Genomic DNA, 24,404 nt, shown 5'->3' with positions numbered 1-24,404 from the left:
AAATTTTTCTAGTAGACTGCGTGGTGGAATTATGGGGATTTTCTTTGCCTACACTTTTTACATTCTCTTTGTTTTGTACATGTCTGCTAGGGCTGCCATAACAAAATGGTATAAGCTGGGCATCTTAAACAACAGAAATTCATTTTCTCATAGTTTTGGAGGCTGGAAGTCCAAGATTTGGAGGCTGGAAGGGTTTGTTTCCGATGAGAGCTCTTCCTTGGTTTGTGGATGGCTGCCTTCTCACCATGTCCTCACATGAACTTTCCTCTGTGTGTCTGTGTGTGTGAATAGGGAGAGAGAGAGAAGAGGAAGAGGAGGAGGAGGAGGAGGAGGAGGAGGAGAAGGAAAGAAGCAGGAGCAAGAGCAAGAGAGATAGAGAGAGAGAGGAGAAAAAGGAAGGAGGAGGAGGAGGAGGAGGAGGAGGAGGAGGAGGAGGAGGAGACCACCAGTGTCCTCTAGTTCTAAAGCCCAAGCTCTTCACTCTATACCTCTTCACCATGACACCACCATTGCCCTGCTCCCTTCACTCTTCCTTTGACCTGTATTCTCTTGAAAAAGTGTTTCTGTGCTGCTCCCAGGGCTGAGGACTCCAGAAGCCCCACAATCTGCGATGTGCCCCTCCACTACATTCAAGTCTCTTTACTTTACAGCCTATCGTGGGATTGCTGGGGGTCTCCCCAGATGGAGATGTAGATCCAGACAACGATGACAGGCAGAGGCACCAAAAGGTGGAATAACAAGGGCCCCTCCAACCACAGAACTCTGTGGGCTAGAGACTGGTCAGAAGCCCCTAGGAATGGAGGATTCCATCTGTCAGCTGGGACCAGAGAATGGAGGAGGGGAGGGGCGGCTTCCGTCAGAAGAAGAAGGGCTCAACAAACTGGGAATTCGAGGAAGAATAAACAGATTCTCATCCCCAGAAGAAGACCACTTCTGAGGCTTACCTTCAGAATAAGCCTCCTCTCCCCACTTCCCTCTTTTTAATGAAGGAACCCAGACCTTGACATGTGCTCCCCAGCTTCTGTCACTTATGGAGCTGGCTGAGCAGACTCACCTGGGCAGGGTTCAGGGCTGCAGCTCCCAATGGCAACAGCAACAGTACAGAAAGCCCTGGGACAGAAAGACAGAGAAGTGATAGGAGTCAAGCTCCAATGGCAACCCCTGTCCACCTGGCCACTGCTTCCCCACCAGGTGTCTCTGGTCCTGCAGCCCACAGCATTCAACAGCATCCCCCAGGCTCCTTACACCAGGTTCCTGCACTTTGCATGGAGCCTGAGGCTCAGCCTTGTTCCCTTCATCTCCCGGGCATCACCTAGGAATCAGGCACCAACAGCCACAAGCCTTCATAGAACTTCAGGTGCTATAGGTAAGGAAACAGAATATATGCAGAGAGCTGATAACAGGGACATGTCTTAGAAACCTCAACCTCTCCCAATGGAGGGAGGGGGTGAGTCCTAAAGGAGGAAGTCCTCAGATCTGTGCCTTTGCCCAGACCCCTACAATAGTAGAAATCTGCTTCCTCTTTCAGGATTTCTCTCCCAGAATTAGTGATCTCCCTATTTCAAGACATACAAGTGGAGAGTGGCTTTGGAGTTAGATGGCCCAAAATCTGAATGCTAGCTCTTCCACTTACTGCGACTTTAGTCACTTAACCCTTTTGAGTCTCCATTTGCTCAACTGTATAATGAGTATAATAACTGTACAATGAGTATAATAAAAATGAAAATAGAATGCCATTATTATACGAGGATACTGGCAGGATTAATTGAGATATTAAATGAAAGTGCTAGCTAAAACTGAAAAGGAAAAAGCTGTCTTTCCTCTTTTGCCCTACAACTTTTTCCTGACCTAAGACTCACATTCATGAGTCACACTCACAGATCTGGTCACTGATGACTTTCTTAGCCTGACTTTTCCTGAGGAGAGGATTCCTTCCTTTTTAATGACATCCTTTCTGCACAGGACTCCCCTTACCTTTCCCTGTGTGGCACAGCATTGATGTTGGCATGGGGGAATTCCACAGCAAGACTGCCAGAGCACAGCCTCCAACTCTGATACTTTTTAGCTGTGATATTGGGGAAGCCTCAATGTCCTCATCTGCAAAATGGGAATTATAAGAGCCTCTACTCATTAACTGTGTGTGAGTCTATGACTATACACATGGAGAGAGTGCCTGGCACACAGTAAATGCTTCGTAAATGTTAGACTTTTGTTATACCCTCCTTGAGTCCCTTTATTATCAAGCAGAACAGAACGGCAGCCTAGTAAATTATCCTCACTATTACTTTTCTCTTGTAGAACTTTACGATTTTATTCACAATATAGTATATATTCGTTATTGAAAAGTTAGAAAAATAAATGAACAGACAGAGAAATAACCTTTAACCCCACAGCTTTGATCTTTGAAACTCATTCGAACACGACTGTTTATTTCTTAAAAATATTCTCTTCCAGAGGGTAGGGGGGAGGGGGATTGGGGGAGGTAGAAAAATTGTAAATAATTTCTTCAATTAAATAATTTAAAAATATATATATTCTCTTCATTTTCCTACCCCGCTCCACCCACATTGCTCTTTCTTACCTTTATCGACAAACCCCTAAAAATCAGCGTCCAAGCTGGATACCCATACTTCCTCACTTCCTACTCATTCCTGGGAAACTCCTATGAAGATGTGCTGTCCAGGGTCAGAACTGACAGCTGAATCAGTGTTTTAATCACCTCCCTAGGTATTTGGAGGTGATGTAAGCTTAGAGCTTATTGTCCTGTGTCAGCGGTGCACACACAGTAAATGTTTTTAGAGTATGTATCAACAACATATATTTATTTATAGGTTATACATTTGTAGTGTCGATCCATAAATTGAAAATTAATAAGATCTCAATCTAATTTTTAGATCAAAGTAAATTCAAATAGAAGTTTTAAGAATTTCTTGCTGCACCCGTTAGTAGACTTGCATGACCCCCTGAGGTATGCGTTCCCCACTTTGAAGCCACTGCCCCAAACAACTTCAATCTTCTTAGCTGTTCTACCCTCGATTGTCCTTTCCTCCTGGACATTACGCCCCGTGTAATCTCCTCTCCTTGAGGAAATTAGTGACTTACTAGTGACTAGTGACTTCTGTAAAAAATAATGTAATATAACCTAGGGCAACACTGTACCCCAAAGAACTGTTTACAATGTTTACAAGAAAGCAAATATTATGACTACAAGACTGATGACTACCAGATTTAAAATTAAGCACATTGTTTAGAATTAACATCACTTTGTTATCTGCATGGATAGAAATGCCTTATTTGTTCCGCTTCCCTTTCTCATAAATACCCCTTGCCTTTGTCTCCTAATCAGAACATTATTTGGGCTTCTGCCTAAATCGGTGCTCCCTAAATAGCTATTCTTAGATTTCAAATAAATGCTGTTACCTCTCACTTTGAAAGGCTTTTAAGTTAACACTTCTAACTAATAAATATGGCAAAAGTGACAGGATGTCATTTCTGAGATTAGGTTACAAAAAGAATGTAAATTCCATCTTCTTTTCTCTCTCTTGCTTTCTTTCACCCACTCCGAGGGAAGCCAGCTGCCATGTTGTGAACTACTCCATAGAGAGGGCCATGTGGCAAGAAACTGAAGACCTCCAGCCAACAGCCAGTGAGGAACTGAAGCCTGCTGTAATGTAAGTGCCTGACACTAATTTTTTGATTGCTGAGGCATCCATTTCAAAAAACATTTATCTTGAATAAACATATTGCTAACTGTATGACACAGCTACTAGCAAAACTACCAGTTAAGGAAACAGGCTGCCCCCACCACTATGAAGATCCTTCTTTCAGAAAGTCCTGTGTAACCTGACTGAGTGATCCTTCTCCCCTCCCATGCTCTAATTTCCAGTCTTATGCTTTAAATTAGCCAGCAAAGAACAAACCCCAAAACTCTAAACACCCCAACCTCAGACCTTAATAAAAGCAGAGACTGAGATCTCTTCTGTCTCTGTCTCTCTGTCTCTCACACACACATCAGAAACCTTACTATGTCAGCTTTGGGCTTGTGGTGTGCGCTCTAGGACCTATAAGTAATAAACTTTGTTCTTCAAAGTTCCCTAGTGATTTTTGCCGAAACGCATCTTACAATCATAATAAGAACCACAAGGGCAGGTCTAGCCACAACTTTGGCTCCAGTCAGAGAAATGTCCATGGGGGAAAAATGTCTAATTTGGACCCAGGAGAGCGTCTCAGGCATTCCTCGTTGACAGCATTACTATCTATAGGCTGGGACCATCAAAACCGCCACCAACAAGCATATGATCGAGCTTGGAAATGAATCCTTCCCCAGTCAAGACTTGAGATGAGGCCACAGCCCCAGTCAACAGCCTGACTGTAGCCTTGTGAGAGACCCTGAGCAGGGGACCCAGCTAAGCTGCTCCCATATTCCTGACACGAGAAAAGCCGTATATAAATATGTGTTTTAAGCTGCTAAGTTTTGGGGTAATTTGTAATACAGCCATTAATAACTAATATACCCCATAACAGAATTCTTCTTGATGTGGTCCTAAATTATCTTCTCAGCCTATTTCCTTCTCCTCACCAGATCATGCTTCACTACCACACCTGAGCGTTGGAAGGCGAGGAACTATCTCATACTGTTCCTGCCTAAATGGAGCCCCAACCCCAGCTAAGAAACCATCTTCTCTAAGCCAAGCCTAAATTTCAGCTCTTCAATAAAGAAACACAATACCTTTGACAAATCTGAAAGCCCACTCTTTCAAGCCCTCCCCAGACTCTGCCAACAGATGGTGATGGAGCTAGGTGCCTGTGCAAGGACCCTGAGATTGCCCAACTGAGTGAGTTCCCCATGGGATACAATAAGAAAGGATGAATGAAGAACGACAGTATGGCAAACTCGGTCTGTGGATCCTCCCAACTTTAGATCACCGGTGTAGTGGGGCTTCATAGTGTAATGATCTGCTCAGACTGCCATAACAAAATACCACAGACTGGGTGGCTTTAACAACAGAAATTTATTTTCTCACATTTCTGGAGGTTGGATGTCTAAGATCAAGGTGCTGGCAGGGTTGGTTTCTAGTAAGTTCTCTCTCGTTGGCTTGCAAATGGCCACCTTCTTGCCATGTCCTTATGTGGCCTTTCCTCTAGGCAAACATATTCCTGGTGTTTCTTCTTATAAAAACACCAGTCCTGTGGGATTAGGACCCCATACTTATGATCCCATTTAACCTCTATCTCCAAATACACTTATATTAGGGGCTAATGCTTCAACATATGAGTTTTAGGGGGATACAATTTTGTCCATAACAAATAGTATACTCCAAAAAATTCGTGTCTACATAAAACCTCAGAATATGACCTTATTTATTTGAAAATAGTGTCTTTGCACGTGTAATTAGTTAAGGATATAAAAAAGAGATCATCCGAGATTAACAAGGTGGGCCCTAAATACTATGACTGGTGCCCTTATGAGAAAAGGACACAGTGAGACACACACATAGCAGAAGTCCATGTAAAGACAGAGGCTAAGATTAGAGTGATGCTGTGTGAAGCTAATCTGCCATCTTAACTTCTGAATGAATGAACCTGGACCATTGACCACCTCCCCCTTCCCCTAGGTGGACTCTAGAATGTGCACAGATTTCGGTCTCAAAATTTCCATCAATCCTTCCTCCAGGGCAAGGTGCCTTCAATGTTATCTATCTCTCAGCTTACCTTGGCACCAGAGCTTCCTGGTATCTGGCCTCTTTGTTCTCTTTGATCACCCACACATTCCTTTCCTAGCAAGTAGGTTCATTTTTTAGGGGCCTAGAAGCCTGTAGCGTGGGGGATGAAAGATGCAAAGATCTGACCATCCTGTGGCCACCCAGGAGTGCATTTCTGAAGTTCCTCAGTGTTTGGAATCACTTTGTATATATGGCCTATTCATGGAACATGAGGCCACAAGCCAGGAAACATCTGGGGCCACCAGAAGCTGGAAGAAGCAATGAAGGAGCCTCCCCTAGAGTTTTCAGAGGAAGTGCGGTCCTGCTAGCCAACACTTGAATTTCAGACTTCTGGTCTCCAGAATTGTGAGAAAATAAATTTTTGTTGCTTCTGTTGTTTTAAGCCACAAAGTTCCTGATAATTTGTTATATCAGCCACAGAAAACTAGTATAATCTATAACTTGGATCTCAATAGAGGATACAAGCTCTAGAGCCAGCCTGCTTGGGTTTGAATCCTATTTCATCACTTACTATATATGTATCCTTGGGCAAGTTACTAAGCTTTTCTGTGCCTCAATTTCTTCATCTATCAAATTGGGATAAAACCACTTTCCACACAGGTCTGCTGTGTGGATTAAATGAGTTAATACTTGCAGAGTAATACTTAGCAGAGTAACTAACTACCACATAGTATGTGCTCAGTAAGTGTTAACCACTTAGTGGTAGTAGTATTAATCCACTAACGCAGTATATTATGGTTTGAAATCAGCTTCTTTTCAACTATGAATGAAATCAGTTATGACTGAATTTGTATCCAATAATCTATTCCAAATTTTTCCTTTCAAGATTGGAATTCTAAGCAATTCAAGCAATTTCTTTTTCCTTTTCTCAATATGCCCTTTCCTAAAATGTGACACCCAGAATAGAAAATAAATAAGCTCTAGCATCATAGCTAATATGTGATTTTACATATTGGTCTATATCATAAGCTCTTTTTAACTGTATTGTATGTAAACAACTACCTTTAAACTCTGTGAAGGCATCAACTTTGATTTCTACTTCTATTACAATCTCCGTAGCATTTAGGCCAATGTTTTATATACAGAAGATGCCTGTCAAACGTGGCCACTAGTCAGAAATCGCATTTCCCATAGTAAAATAATAAGAACCGAGGCTACATAAGTGATGTTTCTTCAAAATGAAGAAACAAATTAGAAAGCATGTATTGAGCACCTACTGTGTGTTAGCTATTCCACCAGGCACCAGAGAGGAAAAATAATAAAGTTGATATCTCAAGGAAGTCCTCCTCAATTGTACACTAATGTAATTAAAATGAGCCAATGGTCTACAAAGAGCCAATGGATTAACCATATCCGATCTTTCTTAACATATTTGGGGAGGAAGAGGCCATAGCTTTCTGGGATTTAATCCTATAGCAATAACCAAATGGGTAGAAAACAAATTAAATTCCACATAAGCTCCAAGTGCTTCCCTTGACCCAAGTGTCAGCCTCTTCTCTCTGAGAAGCTAAAATAAATAAAATCCTATTTTTCCCCATTATTCTTTCATTTCTCCAGATAGTACAAATACAAGTCAGGAAAAAGGCAAAAAATACATATATGGAAAAGATTTTCAAACTAGATAGTTCTCATATTCAATGAGATGCATGAAATGCACAGATCATAAGTTCCCAGCTTGATGAATTTTTGTGTATAAGACCATGTAACTAAACAATTAAGACATAAAACATTTTTAGTTCTTCTAGAAATCCCCTCCATATCTTCCCAAGGTAGCCACTATTCTGATTTCCCTCACCATTGATTAGTTTTTTTTGTTCATAAACATTCCCGAATAGTTTGAAATGGAAAGAAATGGTAAATAGCTGCTTCTCGTGGCGCAGAGGACATCGAGCTCAGCTGTGGAGAACTTTTTACCTTTGATTTTAATTTAAAAATATTTCCTGTTCAGTCTACAGCCATGCTACCCTGAACACGCCCGATCCTGTCTGATCTCAGAATCTAAGCAGGGTCGGGCCTGGTTAGTACCTGGATGGGAAATCACCTAGGAAGACCAGGTACTATAGGCGTTAAATAAACAAAGAAACAAACAAACAAATAATAAAGTCCTTATCATTAAAAAATATATATTTCCTGTTCAAATAAACCACATTAGGATCCATATGTGTAGGTTCCTTAAACTGACATTGGAAACGCCTAGCATGGATGCTTTCTTTCTCATGTTTTATTATTAGATCCACAGTTCTGCTTTTTATTCTCAGCATTACCAGTGACTATGCAGCCAGCCTACTTGGTGGTGGTTCAGGTTTCCCATTGCTAACAGGATAAAGAATGTGATTGTGCCCCCAAAAGGAAGCTCCATGACTAGCTCACTAAAGGGTTCCTACTCTGTAAGATAAGTATCAATCTACTGGTCATTCAATGAAGATACTTATCTGATATCACACAACTAGTGACTGGCAGGGCCAAGAATCAGAACTGGACTCTTTATTGGTAAAGCCCGTACTCTACCAAATTGCTCTCTTAGTATAACCAGAGTGGATACAAAGAAAAACAGGAAATGAAAAAGAAAACACCTTGGGTAGAGAGCTTTGCTCAGTACCTGGCAACACACAGGGGTGGGTCATCAACTATAAACTTTATGGCATTAAGTTGAAACCTGAGGGATGAATCAGCAATAGGCACTGTGGGCTACATGATGAAAGGAGGGAGCATCTGAGGTAGATTTTTCTTCTAGATAAGTAACTGGGATCACATGACTGATTCTTCACAGCCAGGCTAGGGAACTCGAACTTTATCCTGAGAGCAATAGAGACTTACGAAAGAAACTTAGGGGAGGGATGTTTGGCCATCCAGGATCTGCTTACCTTGGCTACTGCCTACCTAGTGCCTGCCTTTCCAGTATGCTCACCTTACCCTCTAGTTCATATTTCAGAAGTTACCCCCTTGGGACAAGGTGTCTTTTGAAGGTCTGACAGGTGGATCGGTCTCCTAAGGTGATCTTTCATCCTCACACACACACTCCTTTTGTTCTGCCCCAGAATCTAAGAGTACAACCTCAGGCAGACCCAGATGCCTAGGAACTGCCTGTTGTAAAATTCTCCATGAATGCGTGGCACTGTGCTCTCCATTGAGTAGAGACAGCTGGAGTGTGGCGAATTTCAGAAGTAGCAACTTTGACTCTGAGGGTGAGAGGAAGCAGCCCATAGGAACCTACAGCCAAATGGGCTCAGAGACCATACATAATCTACCTGAGAGTATTTGTCCTAATATTTTCATATAGACTTAACAAGCATATTGAATGCTTATTTTCTGCCCAGCACAGTGCTAGCCTTAAAGGAAGTCACACTGAACAGGCTCCGTGTAGTCTCTGATCTCACCGAATTTACAGAAAAGAGGAAGATAAAGTGCAATAAACAATTCTAAGAACCACTGTAATTTAGGAAGAACTCTGTCTCCAGCTTCTGCTTTGGATAGAAATCTAAAAGGCATTGCTGCTACCATAGCAATAAGACTGAGTAATTGACAAAAACAACTTTCTTGAACCTATCAGAGAGCTCAAGTCACAGGCAACCAACTAGCCTGAAATCTAAGAGAGGTGGACAGAAGCATTGGTTCACCTATAGCACTAGGTAAGACAGCAGTACTACCAAGACAAGAGGGTAAAGATTTCTGCTAAAATTTCCAACCAGTTGCTGAAGCCCAAGTGTGGGCCGGTATGCGGGTAGAGAATTAGAGCCTCAGACACAAGGTAAGTTCTCACCTGCTTGCAGGCTCTCCTTAGACCACCACTAGGTCCTCCTGAAGAAGACTAGGGGTAGGGCCAGTGGGAGAAAGCTTCCTTCCTCATCAGATCCACAAGTTCATCAAGTACATGTTCTATCTTCCAAGTTACCACAGATAATTTTGCCTACGGTTGCCCTACCACAGAGCCCTTTCCTAACCTCTCATTAGTTTCTTCACCATATTTCCACCCACTAAGTTTCTTCACCTCTTTTCAACTGCTTTCTTGCTGCCGAGTTCCAAAGCCAAAGCCACATTTTAAGCTTTTGTTACGGCAGCATCCTCTTTCTGATCCTAACTTCTGTGTCGGTTATATATTCCTGCATAACCACCTCATGTGCTCATAATTCTGAGTCAGCAATTTGAGCTGAACTCAGCTGGGTGATTCTGATGGTCTCACCTAGGGTCACTCATGGGACTTCAGTCACCTGGTCACTTGCCTGGAACCAGATGGTCTAAGGTGGCCTCACTCACGTCTGGCGTTTCGTGCTGACCATCAATAAGGCTCTCTCTCCATGTAGCCTCTCATCCTAGAGAAGGCTGACCCAGGCTTCTTCACACTTTGCTCTCAAGATTCTAACCACAGCTAAAAGAGGACAAACCTCAACGTACGTTTTTCAAGCCTCTGCTTCCGTCATGTTGGATAATGTTCCATCGGCCAAAAATAACAAGTTATGTGATCAAGCTCATTGTCAAGGGGTAGAGAAATAAACTCCACCTCCTGATAAGAGGAGCAGAAAAGTCACACTGAAAGGAGATGTACATAGAGGGATGGGATAAATTGTGGAAACCATCTACTAGATCGTTATTCGCCAAAAAAATGCAAAGTAGGATACAAGAAACCACTTACCCACTAATATAGCTAAAATTAAATTGACTGACAGGAGCACATGTCGTCAAGGATATATAACAAATGAAACTTTCATTCACTGATGATGGAAGGTAAACTGTTTCAACTGCTTTGGAAAATTGTTCGGCAATATGTACTGAAGCTAAAGGTAAGCCTACCCATTACCCAGCAGTTCCTCTCCTAGGTTTATACCCAAGAGAAATGAGAACATATGTCCACAATAAGATTTGCACAAGATACACAGCAGCTTCATTCATAACAGCAAAACCTGGAAAGAACCCACATGTCCATAAACAACAGAATTTTTCAATTCTGGTATATTCAGATGATAAAATATTACACAGCAATTTAAAAAAAAACTACTGATAATACGACAGAGATAAACTTCATGTACATTATATTAAGTGAAAAAACACATAATAAATAAGAGAGCAGCCATGTGGTTTCGTTTCTATGAGCAGGAAAAACAAATCTGTGGTGACAGAAGTCAGAATACTCATTATCTCAATGGATGGGGCTGACTAGGTAGGGCCCAAGGGAACCTTTTGTGAGACTAAATATTTTATATCTTGATGTGGGTGTATAAAACATACAGAAAATCCATCAAGGTTTGCACTAAAATTTATGAACTTTTACATAAGTTATACTTCAGTGAAAAGATTTTTAAAACACAATAGCAGAACCCTGTGAGAACAGGTAAAAACCAGAAGTACATCTTTCTTGTGTAACAAGATCTCAAGAAATAAACAGTCCAGGGCTGGTGCAGATACAAAGATCCAAGTGGGGAACCAGAATGGTTGTGACTTCTGGCCACATTCCCTTTAGCCTATAGTTTTTACCCTCATGGTCACAAGATAGCTCTTCTAGCACTGGACATTGTGTCTGCTTGTACAAAGGCCAAGTAGGGAAATCTGGCTAAATAAACCATCCTTTCCAACATCTTTCCCAGGAGTCACACTCAGCGATTTCTCCTATTGACCAGAACTAGGGGACATGGCCTCCCCTAACTACAAGAAGGCTTGAGAGATAGAAGTTTTTAATAGTGCACATTACCAACCTGAGAAACCCAAGGTTTTCTTATAAGGAAAAAGGGGCACTTTTGGTAGGCAACTAGCAGGATGCACCATACGAGACCTAAAAGCAAATCCCAAAAAACACCAATTATTCAATAACACAAAGACCACATACTCGGCTCGCAATGTAATTAAACTAGAAACTAGCATTAAAAGGTAACTAAAAATGCCCAGATACATGCAAGAACTTTCCAGAATGACAGAAATGTTCCATATATTGAATGAAGTGTTGGTTACATATATGTATACATCAGTCAGACTCAACCAATTCATAAGATTTGTGTATTCCACTATAATTATACCTCTATAAAAACATGACCATGTGCAGTTATTTAAAAAATAATTCTAGATAAGTCGCGTGTCAAAGACTTAGTAATGACAGAAACTAAGACAATATTTAGAATGAAAATAAAATGAAATTATACTTCAAAACATGTGATGTACTTAAACAAGACGATTACAGGCCCGAATGTTCATATTTTTACAAACTTAAAGTTAATCGGCAAGGGGCCCACCATAAGAATTAGACACTGATAAAGGCAGGCCGCCATTCCTAACGTTTTCTCTCCTGGTGTGACTCCTTTTATGCACGGTAAGGGAAGAGCTGTGCCTAAAGGCTTTCTCACACTGATTACATTCATAGGGTTTCCCTGCAGTGTGGGTTCTGACATGTACGATAAGGTGTGAAGACTGACCAAAGGCTCGCCCACATTCCTGACACGCATAAGGCTTCTTGCCACTGTGGGTCCTCGCATGTTTCCTGAGGGATGAGGGCTCACTAAAGGCTCGCCCACATTCCTGGCATGCAAAGGGCTTCTCCCCAGTGTGGGTTCGCATGTGACTCTTGAGGGTTGAGAGACGACTCAACACCTGACCACAAGTACTGCACTCATAAAGTTTCTCCCCTGTGTGGATCCTCTTATGCACGTTTAGGTGGGTGCTCGTCCGAAAGGGTTTCCCACACTGGTTACATTCATACGGTTTCTCTCTGGTGTGAGTTCGCAAATGTGTCTTCAGTGATGAGTGTTCCCTGAAGGCTTTCCCACACTGACTGCATTCAAACGGCTTCTCTCCAGTGTGAGTTCTCACATGACTCCTCAGAGAGGACGGCTGATTAAAAGCTTTCCCACAGTCCTTACATTCGTAGGGCTTCTCGCCTGTGTGGTTTCTCTGGTGCAAAATCAGGTTAAAGTTCCTCGTGAAGGTTTTCCCACACTGACTACATTCAAAGGGTTTCTCTCCTGTGTGAGTTCTCATATGGCGTCGCAGATTTGAGGAGTACTTGAAGGTGTGCCTACATTCTTGACATTCAAAGCACTTCTCTGAGGTATGGGTCTTCTCGTGCCTGATAAGGTCAGAACTGTATCTGAAGGATTTTTCACATTTGTTACATGCATAGGTTTTATCCCCACTACGAATCTTCTCATGCACTATCAGGTGAGTGGTCTGGAACAAGGATTTCCCACTCTCTTGGCATTCACAGGGGTTGCCTCCAACATGAATTCTCTCGTACTGAAACAGTTGTTTGATGCTGTTAAAGGGTTTCCCCAATTCATTATATTTGTAGAGTTTTTCTCCCAACGGAGGTTGCTCCTGTCAATTGAGGAAAATGTGAAGACCAAAGATTGTATTACATTCATAGACATTCTCCCCCAACTGAATTGTGTGTAGGATCAAGACATTTCTATAACCAAAGCTTTTATCATTTTTGTATGTCTGTACCATTTCTACCCTAAGTTCTGTCCAGTAGATGTGCTGCCATAAAGAGGTATCATTTTCATACTTTCAAGGGGCTTCTTAGATGAAGACTTTTTCTGAATTGAGGCTAAACTAAGTTTTAAATGCAGTATCTGTTTCACATTTACAAACATGGTTAGTTGTGAGAACTCTGTGAAGATGCGTCTTAATCTGCATTTCAAGTTTTCGCCCACTTCATGACATTCACAGACTGTCTCTCAAGAAACCACTTTCTCCTGGGTGAGACACCCTTGCCTTAAATCTCCTTCTGGTCTCTTGTGCTTTTTTCCTACTCAACAGCAACCCAGACTTTTCCTACTATAGAGGATCAAGAATAATCCTTGTGTACCTTACCCTTTTCATGACAGTGGATGGCATCTCTGCAAAAATACCTTGGTTAAGAACCACTTGCTGGGGTTGAAGTTGAGGTTCTGAAATGAATTAAGGGGGAAAAAATTAAGTGTACAGAGAAGGAAAATGTAGGATCGAGGTGACCAAAAAAAGCAAGCTAGGCACGTGAGGATTTTTTTAAGTACGTACCTTAAATATGAGAAAATATTGTGAACAGGAGGGATGTATCAAAGAGTAAAGGAAAATTTTAAGGCATTTGGCTATCTGAGGGTTATGTAATCACAAGAACAAAGGATGGAAATAGTACAATTAATAAGAAAGGATTCTATGGAGAGAAGGACTAATACTGAGAGAAAGTATTAACAAGAACCTACAGTGAAGAGGAAGTGGATGAAATATATACATGGAAATGCTAAATGTGAAGAGGAGGTCGGATAAATCGTTCTATGAAACCAAAGTAAAGTATCAGAGATAAACAGGAAAGGGAAAAAGGAAAGAAGATAGAACTCACTAAGGGAGCCCATGAAACAGCCTTCTCCGTCAAAGGCGTGAAAAGTGTTTCCCTTACTGACGCTTTCCAAATCTAACATTCGTCTTACTGATCAGAGTTGGTGCTCCCCTGCTCTACTGGGTACTCACCTGGATGGGCTCCTGGGAAGGTCCCTCTCTCGGTGGTCCACAGCTCTTCTCTTTGCTCCAAACAGGAAAAGGTACTAGGTTTGCATAGTTGATCTCCTGTTTGTGGGGAAGGACGCATGGCGTAGGCAGATTGTGCCACCATGAAACCGGAGCTGACAATCTGAAGTCTTTAGGGGCATTGGGATGAGAGTAGCAAAATGAGTGTACCTAAATTTTGACGGGCATGGCAGGGCTCTTTCATTAAGGAACCAAAGTGCAAGCTATCTCACAGGGTCCCAGAGGACACTGGGACATTCCAGTCCCCAAAACCGAGGGCCTAGCTCAGGGACACAGTTGAGAAGCCCAGAAGCAGTGGGCAGATCTTCATTTCCATGGGGAAGCCACCAGACTCAACACCATGAGCTGAATCTGTCTGTCTTTCTCAGCTCAGTTTCCAAATGAGCACAGTCCCGGGAACCCATACTTGCTGCACACGTGTGCGGATCAAGCAATGAGGCCAAGTACTGAGGGAGATGAGAAGGGGAAGGTGTATGACATGGGTAAGGCCGACCTTACCCACAGAGGCCAGGTTCCTGTAGTTCTCCAGCATCACATCCCTGTACAGGCTTTTCTGGGCAGAGTCTAGAAACATCCATTCTTCTGGGGTAAAGAGCACAGCCACATCTGCGAAGGTGACTGGTTCCTAAAATGCACACCGATCCCAGCTCAGCCAGGGGCCACCCCTGCCAATACGCAAGAGGACACAGGGCTGGCAGGCCTGGAGACCAGAGACCTTGTGCAGACGGGGCTCCGAGGTATCTCAGAATCTGCCCCTTGGCCCAGGCTCCAGAATTAGAACTCTCCTCTCTACTCCTCCCTCCCTGAGGGATAGCATCCAGACGCGTGGCGTCAAAGGACCTCAACTTCATGGGAGGACTTAGCTACTGATAACTAGCTAGGAAGCCCTCGAAGTTTTACTCCACTCCAGCCCCAGGGTCCAGCAGACCTGAGCAGGCAAGAGAGAAATATTAAGTGCAGAGAAGTAAGTATGTCCCATGTGACTCTGCTGTACACTATGAGATGAGGACAGTTCATATCCTTGCTTTGTTTTCCCTCCTGCCACTACACTCAGCAGAACATGATACTCAACAGCCGGCGAAGGTCTGACTGAGGGGGTGGAGCTGTTCGTTGCCTGAACTGTCCCCTACCCAGTGCAAGAGGCCTAGTACTTGGATGGCTGGATGCCTGGAGACCAGCCCTGTGGGGTCGAGAAGCTCCACACCAGGGAAAGAAAACAAGGGGCAAAGCAAAAAAGAAGAGCAAGAAGGATTTCTTACCTACCTGTGCACAGGTGGTCAGCACCCCAGGATCTTCCTCTACGCTCTTCTCTTGGAGCCACACAGGGTCCTGAGCAGGCAGAGCTAGACGAGAGGGGAACCATAAGGCCCGGTGAGCACCTTCACAGGACCAAGGACTGCCCACTCTGATTGAGTGCCCACATGTGTGCACACACGCACGTGCATACTCTCAGGGACACCCCCAGCCTCCTTCTCGGTCTCTTCCTTTTAGGCCTCTGGCTGGCATCCCCATGTCATACACCTTCCCCTTCTCATCTCCCTCAGTACTCTCTACCTTTGCTGGCAACCCACTCCTCTGGGTTTCAATCCCCACCACCACCAAATCCCCAGGCTCACTTCTGACATCCAGACTCAGATACCCAACCATCAGTTCTAAATCTCCATTTACCTACCTGAGGGAACACGAAGAGAATATCCAGAATGAGCTAAGGTCAGGCCTGCTGCTCCAGCAGGAAGAGGACACAGCCTCAAGCCACAGAGATTATTCTCAGGCCTTAGACCTGTCCTGCTGGGTTGTGAATATGCTTGGGACCCATGATCTCTTTTCTCTCCCTTTGGGAATGGAAATGTCTGTCCTATGCCTATACCACCATTGTATTCTGGAAGCAGAATTCTTGTTTTCTGGTTTCACAGGTTCAAAGATGGAGAAGAATTTTGTCCCCAGGATGGACCACACTCCCAGTGTCACCCATACCTGATTTGGATGATTTACATGATGAAATTTGAGATTTTTTGAGCTGAGATTTTGGACTTTGAGTTGATGCTGGAATGCGTGAAGAGTTTTGAGATGGTGGGATCATATGAATGTATTTCGCAAGTGGGGAGGAAAAATTGGGTGGGGGGGGCACAGGGCAGACTGTTATGGGTTGAACTGTGTTCCCCAAAATAAGAGGAAGTCCTAACCCCCTATACCTCAGAATGTGACCTCATTTGGAAATAAGGTTTTTGCAGTTGTACCCAGTTAAGATGAAGTTACGGTGGAATAGAACAGGCCCTTAATCCAATATGGCTGGTGTCATAAAAAGAGATGAGACACAGAAACAAGGACACATGAGGAGAAAAGGCCATGTGACAATTCAGGGAGAGACTAGAGCGATGCATCTACAAGCCAAGGAACACCAAGGATGTCAGCACCCACCAGGAGCCGGGAGAGAGGTGAGGAAGGACCCTACCCTACAGATTTCACAGGAAGCATGGCTCTGCCGCCACCTTGATTTCAGAATTCTGGCCTCAAAACTGTGAGACGGAAATTTTTGTTTCATCCCTCCCCTCACCAAAAAAATGAGCTCAGCACCTTCTTCACAAAGCCTATTCTTCCAGAGTCTCTGATCTCAGGAAGTGACATCCCTACCTCAGATGAAAAATCTCACCCTGGCACACTATAGACTCCAACAATTAATCCAAAAAAACAAGTCAATGGTGACATCTCTATACGAGCACCCATCTCTCCCCTCTCCCCAACACCTACCCCACTCCCGAAATTCCCTCCTAACCTTAACCCTGCTATCACTAATATCACATCACACTTTTCTCTTTTTTGGATCCACTTAAATGTCACTCCCTCATGACTTAGATGTCACTGCCCCATCTCCCATACCATGCCTGCCACATAAATGCTCTGGATTGTCTGGTAAATGAATGTATGCACAACTCACCAAATTGTCTCAGCCTGACTTCTTGCATGTCTTAACGATGTTCCATGCTTCCCCAGCATGCAGACGAGAGTTAACACATCAGGCCTGACTGTGCTACTCAGCAAGGTCTGCTGGCAAGGCTGGACCTTGGCTAGGGTCTGAGAACTTGGATTTCAAGAGGGCTCCCCCCACCCTAACTGCTAAGAGGGGCTCGCTCCACTTAACCTATTTGTACAAACCATGTGGTTTGTCCTGAACGCCTGCTTTCCTTCTGGATGTCTGGAATGCAGGTACGTGCTGGGCAGAGGGTGCCTACGTGCCCAGCTCCGAGTGAAAACCCTGGGTGCTGAGTCTCTAATAGCCTCCGTGGCAGACAACACTTCACACACGTTATCTCCCAGCTCACTGTGGGGAATTAAGTGCGTCCCACGTGACCCCGCTGGGAGAGGAGTCTGGGTGCTTGCACCTGGTGCCCTCCAGATTTCGTCCCACACGCCTTTCCCTTGGCTGATTTTGCTATTTATCCTTTCCCTGTAATAAACCATGGCCACCCATACAACTGTTTTCTGAGTCCTATGAAGCCTCCCCGCAAGTCATCAAACCTGGGAGGTCTTAGGGACTCCTGCCACACTGACTCCACCCTCACCCCAAGTCTAGGCCGCCACCATTCCACTCCTAACTGCCTTCATCCACCACGCGCATCCTCCCTGAAGTCCATCTTCCTCCCAGGTGCTGGTGGGTTCTGTTAGAACCACACTACAGGTGTACAGCACCCCTCACCTACATGTGTCCCTGGCTCCTGGGAGCCTTACGGGATGGGCCAGGGTTCTTTTCTCCATGCTTCTAGGCCCTGAACTATCTAGAGCCCACTCGATCTCCAGTCAGCTTACACCACCGTCCACATCGCTCTGCTTCCCTTCCCACAGCCTTCTATGGCCCTGGGCTCACTGGGCTCTCCCCGACTGGAGATTTCACTGATGCTATTCCTAGGCCTGAATGTTCACTCCAAACCTTCTCCAAAAGGCCTAACATCTGGCCAAGCTAAAGGGCAGATCTAATTAAGATCTAATCCAGTGACTGCCCCCCAGGGGATATGTTGCAATGCCTAGTGTCTTAGTTGGCTCAGGGTGCCATAACAAAATACCATAGACTAGGGGGCATAAACTAAAGAAACCTATTTTTCACAGTTCTGGAGGCTGGAAGCTGTAAACCAAATTGTGTCCCTCTAAAAATTCCTACGCTGAAGTCCTAACCCCCAGTATCTCAGACTTAACTGTAATTGGACACGGGGTCTTTAAAGAGGTAATTAAATTAAAATGAGGTCAGCAGGGTGGACCCTTATCCAGTATGACTGGTGTCCTTAGAAGAAAAGGAGATTTGGACATAGACACACACAGAAGAAAAACAAAGGAAGATGAAAGCCATCTACAAGCCATGCACAGGTGCCTGGAAGAGATCACGGCCCTCAGGAGACACGGAACCCACCAACATCCTGATCCCAGACTCCAGGCCTCCAGAACTGTGAGAAAACACATTTCTGCTGTTTAAGCCACCCAGTCTGTGGTGCTTTGTTATGGCAGTCCCAGCAAACTAACACAAGGGAGGTGCTACTCGTATCCAGTGGATGAAAGCTTGCGATGCTGCTAACACCCTACAACACACAGGACAGCCCCAGCGTCAGCGGTGCTACAGCTGAGAAACCTTAATCTAAGCTTAAACTTCCCAGAACTCCTCTCTACCCACAAGATAAAGTCCTCATGTTACATGCTCCCACTGCATGCTGGTCTTCATTTGAAAATCTGACTGCCCCGCCAGACTGCGAGCTCCACAGGGGAGGGGGGCAACGCCCACAGTATCACAGGGGGACAGTCACGAAGCACTTCAAGGCAGAGCCTGGCCCAGAGGACTCACCAAAACACATACAGAAGAGCAATACATAAGAATCCCTTTCTGTCAATGATATAATACAGATTACAAATGCAAGACTGAACGTTATTATTAAGAAAAGAAGTTTATTACTCCTACTAGAAGGCAAGCTGAAAGGAAAAAACGGCCTTGCAATTAAACCTGTTACTTGTCCTCCAGAATTAATTTTTCCTCCTACTTCTCAGGAAATGTGGCTTTTAACTTCATTTTTTTAAAAAAAAGCTCAGTTAAAACACATGCCATTTATAGTCAATTCAATTGTAATCGTCAACATTGCCATAACTGAGTAGATCTTAAGCTCCCCTAGGGAAACCTGGCCTTTGAGGACTGTGAAAGTGCCCTTCCCCTTGAATACGTAAATAATAAGAGAGGATTTTATGTATTCTCTCCTGATAGTGCAGGGCAATGACTGTAGTCAGAGGAAATGAAGGTGGGAGATGCAAGTTTCCACAGGATAGGAGACCCCCTGGCTGCCATTCCACCCGACATTCACTCACCAGAACCCCCGGTCACCCATGGGTCAGGGAGGCCCAACTCAGGTTCCGGCGTGGTCACCCTCTGAATCCGCACAGCCACCTTCAGCCCCTGGACAGAGTGACAAGGACAGATCAGAGGCACACAATGGTCAATGCAATCCACACCACCTGCTCACTCTGGCTGAATTTGCCTGACTAGCCCTGCTTTGGGGAACATACTGATAAACGGAGGGACGATGCCATCTACCTGCCCAAATTTACCCGATTCCTCAAGACAAGGCTAATCACTGTGACAGAACTGCAACTGCAACATGGGATGGAGACAGGGGTCCCGGGCGGGGTAGGCCTCCTCTGAGCAGCCTCCAGCAGAAGGGGAAACGCTGGAGCAAAGCAGGCAGTGGGTCCCGGCTGCCTGAGGGGCAGAGGGGGATGCAGAGGCAGACCCGTGCGATGAGGGGAGTTCGGAAGTTATTTCCAAAGGAAGCCCCATTGTGGGAGACAGGATGTGAATGCTCCTCCATGGGTGGCTGCCCCCTTGGAGAAGGCGTCTGACCTGCCCTGCACTCCTAAGGCAGGCCTCTGGCCTCTGTGTCCAGGGTGGGCCCAGTGGAAGCAAGAGCCTGTCAGGAGCAGTACCCGGTTGTTCAGAACTAATGGTGGCTCTAGACAGTGGTGGCAGCGGGGACAGGAGGAGCGGTCACACGTAGGTTATCATTTGGCAGGACTTAGTGGTAGATGAGAAGTAAATGAGGCAGGTCCCTCGGGGCAGGTGATGGGCCCCTTCTCCTCAGAGTAGGGCTCAAAGCACACCTTGAAGTGACCCTCTCTGATACTCTGTCCCCAGCCTGGATACTTCTCACCCAGCCCTCAGGTCACAGGAAACACTCATCCCTGCATGGGGTGGGAGCATGCATGGGGTGGGAGTGAGGGTGGAAGGATCAGAGGAAAAAAGGCTGGGCCAGGAGGGGCAGGGCCAGGGCCTGGGTACTGGCCTCTGTCAACTGCCACCTTCACTATTTACCCTCAATGCAGAAACGCTAGGGCCAGAAACACTAAAGCCAGTTCTTACCAGGAGCTAAGCCTAGGCCTCCAGCTGTTCCCAGTTCCCAGCAGGGGGCCCTAGATTCCTCCCTCTCCTTCTGTCTCCTCATTCATGGAAATCTCACACCCCAACCTCACTGGCTAGGACTGGGGCCCTGCAGCAAACCACCGCCCAGGCTTACTGTGTATCCGGAAGGCCAAGGCAACTCCAGAAGAGCTGGCCGGTCCTCTGAAGATGAAGATATCCCCCTCTCTCCCATCATGGGCCTGATCTGCGTCTGCAGGTCCAGCCCCAGCCCCTAGGTAAAGATGTGGGGGATGCTGAGCAGGACAGAGGTGGCACTGAGGCTGTTCTCAGCCTCAGAGACCCTCAGTTTGGGGGTAGTGCTGTCAGTAGTTGGGGCACACAGGTCTGGCAGTTTCAGACCTGGTGACTCCCTTATTCCACTGAGAGCGCTATCCACCACCGAGGGTCTCATAGGAGGGACAAACCTGACCCCCTTCCGGTTCCAGGGGGACCTGTCTGGAGAATAGGCCATGAGCGCCCAGAGGCATTGCAGGACGTTTGACCACAGAAAGGTTGGGAACCCCTGGCTCTGAATATGAACATTAGTCTGTGTTTTCTTAGATTCTGCACTTGTCTATTTGGAATCCGTTAATCACAAAACCAAACTATTGGCCACCGTTGTTTACTGCCACCCAGAACCCACTCTGAACCATCTCCTTGGCTACCTCTCACATAAACCAATACTCTCCTGTCCTAAATCACCCAGGCCAGGTACCAGACAACCAGGGAGAGCCCCTGTGCCCAAGGGCCCCCACAATTATTCAAACTCGCCCATCCTCTTTATCTTGCCCTCTGCAAACCCCAACAAAAGCTCTAACCTAGTCTCTTTCTCACTCCTTTCTGCCTGACCAACCCTGACGCTTCCCCCGTGTGACCCCAAGTGCGACAGCAAGCCTTCTCCTCTCAAGAAATATAAGTTAAAAAAATGTTCTTTCTGCGGCACTGGCCTCTCCATGTCATCAGTCTCCTCCATAAATTAAAACCTCATGAGTATTATTTTGAGACAAACGTCTTCGTTGAATTAATTTTGACACAGATCATTCCTCTTGAAAAAAGGGTTTTAGGAGTTTAGCCTATTTGTTCAACACATACTTTCTGAGCACCGCTAGTACCGACACTGTGGGTCTAGCAGAGAATGACAAAGGTGAACCCCCAGCCTCCAGGAGCTGGGTGCTGAGGGAGAGGCAACGTAGGGAGGCTGAGCCTGGAGACGCCCCTCCCTCAGTCTCCTCTGGGCCTCTTCTAAGAGCAATTCTCAGCTCTCTCTGTGCCTGCCCCTTCCCTGGCCTGGCTGACCATGAGGAGGATGCCACAGGGCCTTGGTCTGTCCCTGACCGCCAGCACTTACTCCCACATGACAAGGAGGCCTCAGAACTGCCATAAGGAACCTCGGTGTTTGGGACTAAACTCAGTGACACCTGGAATAGCCCTAAAGGGCTAACTAAAGGGTCAATACCATCAACCAAGTGGCGGATCATGTGACCTCAGGCAGTAGATCCTGGTGGCTAGGACGGTGATTTAGGGAGTTAAGCCTGGATTCGACTCCCAGCTCCAAATCCAGCTCTACCACTTTGTGAGCTGTGTGCCTTCAGGGGTGAAATGCTCGATTTCTCTACACGTGTCTGAAGTGGACCTCCTCTGCCCACTCAGAACATTCTGTGACTGCCTGTGTCCTGGGGCTCGAATGCAGCTGGAGAGGCCACTCCTCTCCCACACCTGGTACTCACTGCTGAGCCAGAGCAGGGTGCTGTGGAAGATGCTGGAGCCCCATACTGAAAGAGCCGCAGAAACTGGAAAGACCCTGTCCCTCAAGGCTCATCCTCCCTGCTCCCTCCCATGGTCCATCTGCTGATCAAAACAGGGGACAGTGGGGGCCTGGAGATGCCTTCACACCTAGCTGTTCATTCCCTCATTCGACCAGCACCAACCGAGGGCTCTACAGTGACACACGTAATGCTCTGTAACAGGGCTACCGCACCCGCCACGTCAGATGAGGCCCCTGCAATCCTGCAGCTCCGATAACACATGTGCAGGTCTCGGGGTCTCGAAAACCACACATCCTTTCCCAAGCAGCTACTAGGGGGACATCCTCTACCTAAACCAGAGAGTCAATCGAGGACAATGGGCACCGAGAGGAGGAAGGTCTCAGCTACCCTAGGGTCTGTTGCCAGCCATGAAAGGGCAAGGGTTTTGGCTGTGCAGGGCTGATGTTCCCCTGCTCAGGACAAAGGAACATAAGAGAGGTCTCCACAATGTGGGCAGCACCCCCCGACTAGGCCAGCATCTCTGATGTTCTGAGGTCGACACCATCATGACAGGGGTAGAGGGGCACAAAGTGAGGGAGCCCAGAGATCCCAGTGGCTCTGGGACAACCGGGCCCAGCCCAGGGGTGAAGCTGGGCTCTGTGTGTTCCTCTGTCCAAACTCTAACCCTCAAAATCCCCAAAATGGGAACTCAAACCTTGGAAGCTCCTGTAGCTGGGGAGGCGGGAACTGAGGGCCAAAGCAGGGGCAGATGGGCTCCTTGTGTCTGGCCTCATGCACTGTAATGTGTGAGCTGGTTCTGAAGGCTGTCCCCGCTTGAAAAGGACTTCTTTCCAGTCTAGGGTCTCGACTTGTCTCCTAAGCGGAAGCAATCCCTAACAACTTTCCCATTTTCTTAATAATCAAAGTGGCCCTCCCCGCTGTGGCTTCAAGTTCAGGTTATGGTTCCTCCAAAGCCTTTACCGCCACAGTTAAAACATCGAGTGCCTTCTCTCCAAGCAGTTTGCTCCTGAAAAGGGGCAAGTGATGACGAAAAGCTCAGTGACATCCGTGCCATGCCCAGGGATGCTCCCGTCAGAGGCACGTTTTCGGCATTTTCAGAGGTATGCCCTGTTCATACAGGTCGAGTTCTTCGAGAACACTGTGGGCCCCACAACCAGGCTTTCTCACATTCTTAACTTTCCTGGGGTTTGCCTAATAGACGGCATGTTTCTCAAGATTGTTGCAGAATAAATCACATTTCGCACAGTCAATGTCTGCCTCACAATGTCGGAAATGCTTACTTGGGGGAACCTTCTAGGAAGAAAGTCTGGAGCAACAGGCAGAGTTTACCCAAATTAATGAGTCACAGACTATGTAAATAGTCACACTCAGTTACAATTACTGTGTCCCCTCGGGTGATGCCCTTGAGGAATACTCTGGCTCAAATGTCTCCCTGGCCCTGGGGTGCATTTGCAATCACATATTCCTCAACTTCTCCAATGAGAGCAAACTGAAGGATCACCCACCCTGAATCTTACCATTTGCAAATCATGGGATGAATTTTCCTCCAAAATATCCTGCAGAGGAGTAGACTCTTCGGGTTTAGGTTGCAATTCCCAGTCTAAAGTGAATTGAAGAAAAAAAACCTTCTTTCAGAAAAAAATAGTGGTGTGAAATCGACACAAAAAATAAGTTTTTAGGGAACGCAGTCAACAGTAATGTAATGGCTACATATGAGACAGAGAGAAACAGCAATCAGGGGGATCATTTCATAAATCGTATAAATGTCTAATCAATGTACCGTATACTTGAAACTAAAAATAAAAGAAAATTTTTAAAAATAGGCTTTTTTTAAAAAAATCACTGACCCTAAACTAAGGAAGGTACTAAAAGAGAAGACGGCATCAGTGAGCAAAATAAAACTCTAAACAGTACGGCTGGGTATGGAAGTGACAGGAAGGAGAAACGAGAGGCTATTTTTCTGAGAAGTCTGTGAGGGGAGTGGGACTGATGTTCAGAACGAGT

General features: G+C 45.6%; 1 protein-coding gene and 1 pseudogene across 4 annotated transcripts in view; one reads left to right on the top strand and one right to left on the bottom strand.

The window, feature by feature from the left end:
- The first annotated feature begins 7,670 nt into the window (after window positions 1-7,670).
- LOC112485389 lies at window positions 7,671-7,789 on the top strand (annotated as a pseudogene).
- Window positions 7,790-10,652: 2,863 nt separating this feature from the next.
- Window positions 10,653-24,404, bottom strand: part of ZNF333 (zinc finger protein 333) — a 19,628-nt gene continuing 5,876 nt past the window's right edge. For 3 of the 4 annotated variants that reach the window (XM_006918762.3, XM_015594746.2, XM_015594747.2), the window contains exons 5-12: window positions 23,918-24,000; window positions 20,750-20,866; window positions 19,548-19,635; window positions 15,474-15,553; window positions 14,709-14,835; window positions 14,154-14,249; window positions 13,518-13,594; window positions 10,653-13,019 (exon numbers count right to left, since the gene is read on the bottom strand). In XM_006918762.3, coding sequence (XP_006918824.1) covers window positions 11,922-13,019; window positions 13,518-13,594; window positions 14,154-14,249; window positions 14,709-14,835; window positions 15,474-15,553; window positions 19,548-19,635; window positions 20,750-20,866; window positions 23,918-24,000 — 1,766 coding nt within the window. In that variant the 3' untranslated portion in view covers window positions 10,653-11,921. The remainder of the gene's footprint in view (window positions 13,020-13,517; window positions 13,595-14,153; window positions 14,250-14,708; window positions 14,836-15,473; window positions 15,554-19,547; window positions 19,636-20,749; window positions 20,867-23,917; window positions 24,001-24,404) is intronic. The other variant, XM_006918763.3, reaches the window with a different exon arrangement.

The sequence above is a fragment of the Pteropus alecto genome, unplaced genomic scaffold, assembly GCF_000325575.1.
Source record: "Pteropus alecto unplaced genomic scaffold, ASM32557v1 scaffold388, whole genome shotgun sequence".
Lineage (NCBI taxonomy): Eukaryota > Metazoa > Chordata > Mammalia > Chiroptera > Pteropodidae > Pteropus > Pteropus alecto.
The sequence above is the reverse complement of the archived record's forward strand: the minus strand, read 5'-3'. Positions and strand labels throughout refer to the sequence as shown.